The sequence below is a fragment of the Manacus vitellinus genome, unplaced genomic scaffold, assembly GCF_001715985.3.
Source record: "Manacus vitellinus isolate BGI_N305 unplaced genomic scaffold, ASM171598v3 scaffold_51_pilon, whole genome shotgun sequence".
Taxonomy (NCBI): domain Eukaryota; kingdom Metazoa; phylum Chordata; class Aves; order Passeriformes; family Pipridae; genus Manacus; species Manacus vitellinus.
Genome location: NW_021940620.1, coordinates 994,057 through 1,004,307, shown reverse-complemented (window position 1 = coordinate 1,004,307; position 10,251 = coordinate 994,057). Strand labels below are relative to the sequence as shown.

The 10,251-nt window shown below is 40.2% G+C and overlaps 1 protein-coding gene across 1 annotated transcript in view; it reads left to right on the top strand.

Moving 5' to 3' along the window:
* The window catches only part of RAD50 (RAD50 double strand break repair protein), an 18,466-nt gene extending 9,638 nt beyond the window's left edge, over nt 1–8,828 (top strand). Inside the window, 10 exon segments of the mRNA XM_029962971.1 lie at nt 101–341; nt 641–751; nt 1,312–1,404; nt 1,485–1,598; nt 2,363–2,490; nt 3,290–3,514; nt 5,595–5,680; nt 6,129–6,271; nt 7,599–7,732; nt 8,067–8,828. Of these exon segments, the coding sequence (XP_029818831.1) occupies nt 101–341; nt 641–751; nt 1,312–1,404; nt 1,485–1,598; nt 2,363–2,490; nt 3,290–3,514; nt 5,595–5,680; nt 6,129–6,271; nt 7,599–7,732; nt 8,067–8,253 (1,462 nt within the window). The 3' untranslated portion in view covers nt 8,254–8,828.
* Nucleotides 8,829–10,251: the final 1,423 nt, after the last annotated feature.

Genomic DNA, 10,251 nt, shown 5'->3' with positions numbered 1-10,251 from the left:
TGTCCTTCCTGAGCTGAGGGCCCAGAATGGACACAGCACTCCAGGGGTGGCCTCCCCAGCGCTGAGTACAGTCGTACCAGCCTGATTTAAAGGAAGACAGTAATGGTTTTAAGAACAGACTGACCATTTCACTGTTTTCATCTGCAGTTACTGGTAAAATTGAGTTGAATCAGAAGCTCAAGCAGGACCAGCAGAGTCAGATTCAGCAGCTGAAGAGCACAGTGAACGAGCTGAGGGCGGAGAGGCTGCAGATTGTGAGCAGCATGCAGCGCCGGCGGCAGCTGGAGGAGCAGAGCGTGGAGCTCAGCACTGAGGTGCAGTCCTTGGGCAGGGAGATCAAGGTGAGAAATACCCTTTGTTATTTAACCCTTGGCCATGTCGTCCTTGAAATAAAAAATAATAATCTTGGTGTGTTAACACTGTCTCTAATCCTGGCCAGTGAGATGTGTTTTTAAGTGTTTGTCCTGTGCTGCTTTTGTGTATCTTGGGCAATATCCAGAACTTTATTAATATGTTTGGGGGTTTTTTTTAATACACCCAAAAAAGAAAAGTAACCACGTTGCTGTTTTTACCAGTTGAAAAATTACTGATTTTTAACGGAATGTGAAAATAAAAAGGACTTTTTCCAACTGCTTTTCAGGAAGCAAAAGAACAAGTATTTCCTTTGGATGCAACTTTAGAAAAACTGCAGCAGGAGAAGGAGGATCTAGTGAATAAAAGGACTACAAGTAATAAAGAAACACAAGAGAAGGTTTGTTTGCTCTTGGCATAGCTGGGAGATAGGATTAGATACTGTTTTTTGGGCATGTATGGAAACTGTGGTAATGAGTTTATTTTCAGGAAAGGGCAGTAACTTCAGCAGATGCTTGAAATTGGTGGAGCTTTTAGGGAAGAAAAAGAACATAAGTCAGACAGGACATGAACTCTATTGTAATTAACCTTTGGCAGTCTTGACAAACAATGTCTTGGGACATTTGGCAATATTTATTGGCCAATGGGTTGAAAAGCCCTTCCTGATAGACCTAAGAAAAATGGCAAAGGTGGCCATCACCTGTCCTTGCCAAGAGTCACACTTGCTTTTCCCAGGTGAAGGAGCTCTCTTGTGTAAGCACCATTTGTTTTGAGAGACATTTTCATGGTTATAAGGAGCATTTGGATCTCAAAAGCTGAAGGCTTTATTAGATAATTAAAGAGAGTTATGATAAGTGATTGTACTTTGGCAGTAGAGTTATCCAGTGTCTCATCTTTGATGCAGGGCACATCTGCTCGTGGACTTAAGACCACATTTCATTTGAAATCTTTTCTCTGCAGATAAATGGCATAAATGAGAAAGTTAAAGATATAAACAAGTACACGAAAGAAATTGAAAACTATATTCAACAAGGAAAAGAAGACTATAAAAAGGTAATCTAAAAACCAGACAATAAAAGGTTTGCATGGAAAGTACTTCTGTGCTTAAATCATATACCATTTTATTTCTTTAGCAAAAGGAGTCTGAACTTGATGAAGTAAATTCTCATTTGGCTGCCTGTGAGAAACAGAAGGAAAAGATAAGTAAAGAGATGGAAGTGACTCGACAAGATATTGACACTCAAAAGGTGGATGTGTTGGTTTAAGTATACTTTTTGAGGTTGAAATAATTCCTAGTTTTGGTTTAAATCTGCCTAGGTCTGTATTGGTGCAAAATTTTAATTCCTTCTAATTTATTTAATAAGCTGTTAGGCAAAATAGCTTCTATCCATGCATTAGGCTGAAAAAAATCTTGAGATATGTGTATGCAAATTCAAAAAACATTTGACTGTCATCTTATGGTATTTCCAAAAGGGTTAAGTCTGTTGGGATAGTAGCCAGAATTTTCAGGAGTGTCTTTGTGTGGAGAAAATGTGCCTTTTTAAGTAAAATACCAAAAGTTGCTAGTTACTCCAGATTTTATCATGTACTTTAAATTCCTGTGTATATATTTCAAATACTGCTTATGTTTTTCATAGGAAATATAATTCTTACCCATTCTACCCCCCCACTTACTGTCTAACTTGTAGAAGTGAGATAGGGGGCTTGGTTAAATCTCATCCTAAACTACTTACCCCATTTGAAACATTGATTAATATTCACACAGAATCACTTGTGTTCACTTGTGAAAGTAAATACTGTAAGTGTTACTCCAGTTTGAAAGCTGAAATAATACTGCTGATTTCCATTGTGCTCCATTTCTAGCACAAGATAAGTGCTCACTGTGATAATTTTGGTTGTTGCCAATTATTTTATGTTTGCAGAATGCTTAGAGTTGTACAGAACTCATACATTGTAATTGAGAACCAATATACTGAAACACTGTACACCTCCTTGCTTTCTGGGGAGGCAGGTACAGGAAAGGTGGCTGGAGGATAATCTGACTTTGAGGAGTCGGAATGAGGAGCTAAAAAAGGTTGAAGACAAGATAAAACAACTTATGAAGGAGATGGGAGAAATGAAAGTACCCCAAATGAAAAAGTAAGCACCTTCAAAACAGAATGGCTCTGCAGAAGAATTCAGGCAATATCTGAATGTTGTACTCACTGTGTTTTCGTGTGTCCTGGTCCTCTTTTCTCCCCAGACATGTAGACCACTTCCTTCACACCTGTATTTGCTTCACATCCCCATGACAACAACATAAATGACTCAGTGAAATTAAATAGTGCTTCTGGCTAGAAATAGAAATATGTGCTCATACCTGTTCCAACCTAATCCTTTTTCATGATGTTCACTGCTAAATCCACATTTAAATAATTCATACTTCTGGATAAGAATATTTAGTTTTCATTTTCAGTCTGCTCACTTAGGTCCCAGCAGCAAATTCTGTGTTTACCTCAGTAGTTTAATAATAATTGCTCAGATAATAAACACTTTTGAAAAGTAATTATCCCTCTGCTGGTTCTTGCATGTGAAAGATTTATTTAGCTTGCTAGAGCTTACCCAATAATTTTTCTTATTTTGCTCGGTGTATCCTAGTTAAATTCCACCTATGAAATTAATTATTTTTTATAATTCTGTTAATAGCACTTCAGCATTTGAACTTGACACCCTGCTTCTCCCACTCAGAATAGTGGTTTGAATATGTTCTTAACAAACTTTAAAATGTTTTTATTTCAATAATGTCTTTGTTTCAGTGGCATCAGTGCTATAATTTTAACTGTTACAGACTTTAAAGATACAATATAATGAGCTACTGTCTAGCATGAATGAGAACCCTGATTAAAAAATCGTGTAACCCTGAATACAAAAGACTTGTGTATCAATTATGGTTTCACAGTGAACAAAAGCATTTGGAGGAGAGAATAGAATCTCTGAAGAGGAACCATCACGTCGCCCTTGGCCGCCAGCGTGGGTTTGAGGAGGAGATTGTTCGGTTCAGGAAGGAGCTTCGAGAGCCACAGTTCAAAGATGCAGAGGACAAATACAGGGACATGATGATTGTCATGAGAACAACAGAGCTGGTGAACAAAGATCTGGACCTTTACTACAAGGCTCTTGATAAGTAAGTATTGTCACGTGAGGGTCATTCTGAAATGTTCTCATCTTTATCAATAACCTTGATGCAAAAGCAGCTTTCAATTTCAGGCTTCCAGGCTAACCTGGAAATGGTAAATGGATACAATTCTTTGAGATATATTACAATTTGTCTTTATAAATTCTGGCATTTAAATATTAGGATAACATAACAAGGTACAACTTTTAAAGTAAATTAATGCAACCACACCAGAAACTGCACAGGATTGGTATGATGTAGGATATCTGTAAGTTAATGTCTATAATGTACAAATAGTAAATACATTGATGGTAATAATTGGATTTTAATACAGTCATAGATAAGTGTGATGATAGTTATAATTTCATTCCCAGTTCTCTGTAGGACTTGTTTGTATGGTTGTACATGTTAGGACTCGTATTTGGAGTGCAACAGTTGGGGAGAGATAAGGAAAGGTGAAATCCATGTTTAAATCCATTATTAACCTGGGTCTCCCTGCTTTCATTTCTATAGCAGTGTCTTTTAGCACCTTCTGGTCATATCTTAACATGAATAAGATATGCCAGGTAGATTTTTTGTTTCCCATGATCATCTGCTGAGGTAAACTATTGTGTTTTTGATTATTACAATATAGAGGTGCTTTTTGCCCTTTTCCAGCGTGGGTGGTTTTGTGCTTATATCAAAGAAGGCAAGATCATAAGAAACACGTCTGGCATTTGATGGAAAGTGTAGCAAACTTTGTGATTGTTTCTGTTTCCTCTGGAAGCTTATTTGCTAGTCTTGGGCTGACTGGCCAAAAAGGGCATCTCCAAATTTGTGACCATGTACAAAGTAAAACATGTGGCTCCCTGAACTCCCCCAGTTGTAGTGGTGGAATAGCACCGAGCTATGTGTAATTCTTCCCTTCAGCTGCAGTGCAGATGCACTCCAAGAATTTCCTTTTTAGAATTAGGCTCTTTTTGTATGCTATCAAATCATCTATTGTTTCTATTTAAGGCTAAACAGGAAAACAGGCTTGTAATTTCAAGAAAAATAGATAAGCATCACTTATGGGTAATCGTCTGAAAAATCGGTGAGACAAAATTCTACCTCCAGTGGCCAGAGCTGGGGCTGGGAAAGCCAACACTGTGGGTGTTCTGTGCTATCAGCTGATCTTTATTGACTTAATATTTAGAGGTTGTGATAAATATTGATGAGGAATGCATTCTTGGGGTTAATTTAGTAAATTGTTGAAAACACTTTGGTTTTAACTTAACAAATTCCTATTAGACTTGATACCTCAATATTCCCCAGAGCAGGTAGAAGAGCAGAGGTGGGAAAAGTATATATAAAAGTGCATTTCAGAAGGATTATTTTATTTCTGCTATGCTTTTTGTGCTATGTTCGCTTGCCATACATTGAGCAAGCTTTTTTTTTTATTCTAGAGTAGTTTTTCTTTAAAAAACAAGTCAGAAATGCAGCATCCTGTCCTTTCCTGAACACTATCTAGGACTTTATCTGTTAATGAACTAAAATCATGCTGATATATTCACCAGGGAAATTAAATTCAAAATTATTAATGACATTCTGTGTTACTCTTGCTGCTGAAGAGAAAGGCAGTTCTAGTCATAATGCCTGTTTGGGTAATTATAAAATTACATTCTTGATAAAAATTCTCTGCTCTGGGGAGACTTCAGGTTCTCCTTTCCTATTGGTGATGGCACTGTTGGGGGACTGTGCTGAAGAGTAACACTTGTTCTGGAAGGCTTACCATGAGATTCATCTTCTTGGTGTCAGTTTGAAAATACACCTCACACATAAATTATAATTCTCTTGAAAAGTCAAGTGGAACAAGTGGAAATAACTTTATCCACATTACTTTCCTACTTCTTGAGACTGAGCTGTTTCTGACAATAGAATTATTTACACAATAGTGTGTCGTTAGTCTTTAAATGTTTCTGCATTCAAAATCAACTGGTATTTCCTCTATTTTTAGTAAAAGTGTTTAGGGAATGGAAAGGGAACCACTGCCTGCCCTAAAGCCCCTGTAGTCCATAGCAGTCCATGGTTGCATCTCTAACATTTTGTGGGTTTTGTTGCTGTTCTTTAGAGCAATAATGACATTTCATAGCATGAAGATGGAAGAAATCAACAAAATAATTCGTGACCTTTGGCGAAACATTTACAGAGGGCAAGGTTTGTAATGTTTTTTATTGGTTTATCCCATGTGTATCCTTTTGATATCGAGCACTGCATATGGAACAGTGTTTGTTCTCAAGATGGAAAATCTGGCATCTGAAAATAGTTGGTTTCATTGTAAAGGCCACATCTGTTCTTCACCACTGTAATCTTTTTATTACACATTAAAATTGCAGGATAAATAGAATACACAGTAAATTGCAGGATAAATAGAATTACTTTTCCCTTTTCTGTGTTTTCCAAAGGTAAGGTGTCCTTGAGGCAGAGGAAATGCAGGAGTTCATTCTTTCCATTTCGGAAAAATTAATTTCAAAGATGTATCTGTTAGTGGGAGTTCTGAACTGAATTTTTATTGTTACTGGATATTACACCTCATCTCCCTTTAATCCTGTGTTATTTTTAAAGATTTTTGATAATGTGAAAACCGTCTCCTTCCCATTTTCAGATATTGAATATATAGAAATTCGTTCTGATGCCGACGAGAACGTCTCAGCCGCTGATAAGAGAAGAAACTACAATTACAGGGTGGTGATGGTGAAGGGAGACACGGCCCTGGACATGCGAGGGAGATGCAGTGCTGGGCAGAAGGTGATGGCTTTTTGTGTTTAGTCCCCAGGGGTTCTGAGAGCAGACCCAGGTGGATGCAGAGGAGTCTCGTGTTCAGAAGGGACCGAAGCACAGGCGGCTCCAGCTCTGATTTATAGTTGTGTACAACTTCCCTCCACTGTCAACACACAGGGTGTTGCTGTCAATATATTATTCTGCAATATGTGATTCTGAACATCTGAACCCTGCATTGTTTCAGTTGGGCACCAGACTGGTTCCTTTCAGGGGTGAAGGCTTTGACTTCCCTCTCTCCTCAAGTTCAGCTCCTCCCAGTCTGAGGTTACCACAGCTTTAGGTCAATCAATTTGTTCCCATGTTTTTTATCTTCCTGAGCCTTTGGTCTTCTTTTTGCATCTACCTCTTAAGTTGACAGGACCTCTTTCCCTCCACATTTTGTTTCTCTCCTACTGCTGACTGTAACCTTTCAGTTCATGTCACCAAGCCATCCTTCCAGGTATTGCCTTTCCTTCTGTGCTGTCAGCTCACAGCTCTGTGCTCTGCCCATTCTTCTGTCCCAGTGCTTTAATAACACACTGGCCAAGTGGCCTCGTGTCACCAGCCATGACAGACCTGTGGTCAGAAGTTCCTCACAGCCACACCCCCACACGTGGGGGCTGCAGAGTTGTTTCCAGCTGCCTGGTGTGTTGTCTCCTGGAGCAGTTGAGATGTTGCGTTGCAGTCCTATGTAAATGAGAGCGAAACCTGAACAAGTTTCTGAGCCGATATTCTGAGAATTCTTTGATCATGAACTGAGGTGCCAGCAGTTGTGATAATTGGAAAATATTTTTGGCAGCACAGTTTCCATTGAGTGACCTGTAATTTGCACTAGTTCAAGAGATCTTACAGGTATGATTAGAGGCATGTTGATGCAAAACTAACATGTACAGTGGCAAACCCTGCTGTCTTCAGTTTTAGTAAGTAGTCAGGAGTTCAGTAACTCAAACTTAGTGATGCAGGCAAATTTCCACCCTCCCTGTGCAGTAGGATGGGCTTGCACAGAGAGTGGAGGTAATGCAGGTGGCAGTTTGTAGCTTCCTTACCTCAGATTAGAATCCTTACTTCCAATATCTCCTGAATTTTGAGTACTTGACTTCTTTGTAGAGTCCATCTTTCAATTCAGACTTGGAAGTTGTGATGTAGTTTTTCAGTAATTAATTAGTTATTGTCATTTTGTGAACTATCAGCACATTGTTCTGTAAGCTTCAGTCACAGATTGCAATGGAACTAAATAGTTCGTCACATGTAGAACCTCTTTAAACACTTTGGAGAGTGAGGGGTTTTTTGTTGTTTTTTTATTTCTTTCCATTAGGTGCTTGCTTCTCTTATTATTCGCCTTGCTCTGGCAGAAACATTCTGTCTCAACTGTGGCATCCTGGCCCTGGATGAGCCCACAACCAACCTCGACCGAGAAAACATTGAGTCTCTGGCACATGCCCTCATGGAGTGAGTGAGCTCTCCTTGTGACACTGAAAGATGGGTATTTCTCAGGTGGTCAGAGTAGGTGGCACTAGTGAATTACATTTTAAGATGGCACATCTTGGCACCTGCAAATACTCATGCAAAGCAGTCACCTTAAATTCCCTCTATCTGGAAAAGAAAAAGCATTTCTTAAATAATTTGAGGGGTTTTTTTTTTAATGTTGGTAAAAATAGTGGCTAATCAGCATTAGGTTGGTCAATGGTTATGGACAGCTGAATTTTTGTGCTGTGTGTTTACAAGTTCTCTAAAAGCAGCCCCTGCTTTAGATAAACACACACTCAGTAATATCTCCTTGCAGGATCATAAAAAGCCGCTCCCAGCAGCGGAACTTTCAGCTCCTGGTGATAACTCATGATGAAGATTTTGTTGAACTTCTGGGCCGTTCTGAGTACGTGGAAACGTTCTACAGGATCAGGAAGAACACTGACCAGTGCTCTGAGATCATGAAATGCAGTGTCAGCTCCCTGGGCTCCTATGTTCATTAGAACCTCCAGTGAGGACACGTTACAGAAGCCTGACTGATACGTTATACACTGCCTGGCTTGGCAGAGCTCAGGTGGAGGGGTCTGAAAATATGGTTCCTTTGTATTGTAACCTGTTGAACATTTGTCACAATTTTAGCCAGAGTCTAAAACTGTAAGACTTTTAAACTTCATCTCTTTCTACGTATTTCTGGAATTTCTTAGGAATCGCCATGATTTGAAAGAATTTAAATGAATACTAGGCAGTTTAATTTAGGTGTATTCTGTGCTTTAAAAGGGAAAATAAAGTTGTGAGTTCTTTGTTTATGTCCTGTTGGGGAGATCCATTGCAGATTCTCTGGAACAGCTGCAGCTCTGTCAATGGAATAGGGCCTGCCTTCCATCTCTGGCAAGGTCAGCAGGGGTGGGTGTCTTGTGTTCATAGCCACCCACCTGGTCTACCCAAAATTCACAAGCTTCAAATGGAACTTTTACTACTTTCTGTACAAGATAGCCTAACTCTGGCTGCTCAAAGACACAGTCTTCCCCAAGTCTAACAGCTTGTTTGAGAATAAAGCAAAGCCCTGTCTCTAACCAGAGGAATGAGTGAATTCTCTTTGCTCAGTGAGTTGTGTTCTGATTCTTCATGGCAGTGGTTGTGAATGTGAAAATGGTACAGAAGTGCCTCAGAGAGTTGATGTGTGTGGATGCTGAGCTTCACCTGCCCAGCTGTGGGTTTCCTTGGCATGGCAGCCTGAGGGAACCTGCTGCTCACTTGGGGTGACAATGGAAAGCCAAGGGCTGGCCTGTCCCAAAATGCAAAGGGCCTGATGGCCTTGAGTCCTGAAGGTGCAGACAGGAGTTCTCACAATGTGCCTTTCTGCCTCCAAAGCCCCAAGGGAAGGGACTTACCTGTCTCTCTTTATTTGTAGGCAAGTAGGAGGCACCTCTTCTGCCTTGAGCTCTTGGTAAGAGTCCACAAGCAGAAGCTGCACTTTAATTCTTTGAATCCTTGCAGTCAGCAGTGACCAGCTGAAGCTCCTCAGCAAACTGTGACCAAAGCTGTAACATGGGGATGGTTCTCTCTGGCTGAGAACATTGCCTGCTGTCTTCCTCCTCCTCCAGGGTGCAGGAATGCCTTTATTTTGCAGGGTGAGGAGCAGCTGACAGGGTTGGGGGTGTGGGCAGACCTGGCACCTGTGGCAGGGGTGAGGGGCACCCCTTAAGGGGTAATGGCAGAACACAAGCCCTTCAACTATGGATTATTTCCACCTCAGTTTTCTGAAAGCCACCAGTCATGGGAAACCACTCAAAGATAAGTGAATGAATGGGACTTCCTAGCAATTACGTTTTCACCAATTCCCCAAAAAAGCAATGAACACACAACTGGGGAGGGAGGTGGGGAGAGCAGGCAAAGGAAATGCTACTAACGGGCATCATGTTTGCAGTTTTAAACAAGAAGCATCACTGACTCTAGTACTACTTCCTGAAGGGAAATTTTCTTAAAGATACAATCAACAGAAAAAAAAAACCCTTTGAAATTTCAAGTTTTCCTGTGCAACTCGTTTATTTTAGCATGACATGTACACCCCAGCTCTGCACTGTCTTCAGAAGGAACTCCCCAACCTCTGTGTATTCTGAACTGCTCTTTCCCCCAAGCTAAAACCATGACTTGCAGTTTGTCTATGAAGTCCTTCGGGCACATTTTTGCCTAAACCAGCCTTTCTCTGCTCCCCAGCTGCAAAGTTTATCCTCACACACGTATTAAACATTTTGCCAGAACTTGGAAAAAAATACAGAAAACGCGGTGGGAAACCAACCTGTCCATTAAAATGACAAAAAATAATCCCCTTAATGATTTGAATAGTGTAGAGCACGGAAAAGAGACCACCAGCCCTATGGTTTTCATGTGGACTGGAAAACAAAAAAAAAAAAGTGCTTATGTGAATGAAGTGTAGGAGAAACTTTAAACACTTCTTGTGATCTGCCCGTGGGGACAGAGAGGTCTGGCTGTGCCACACC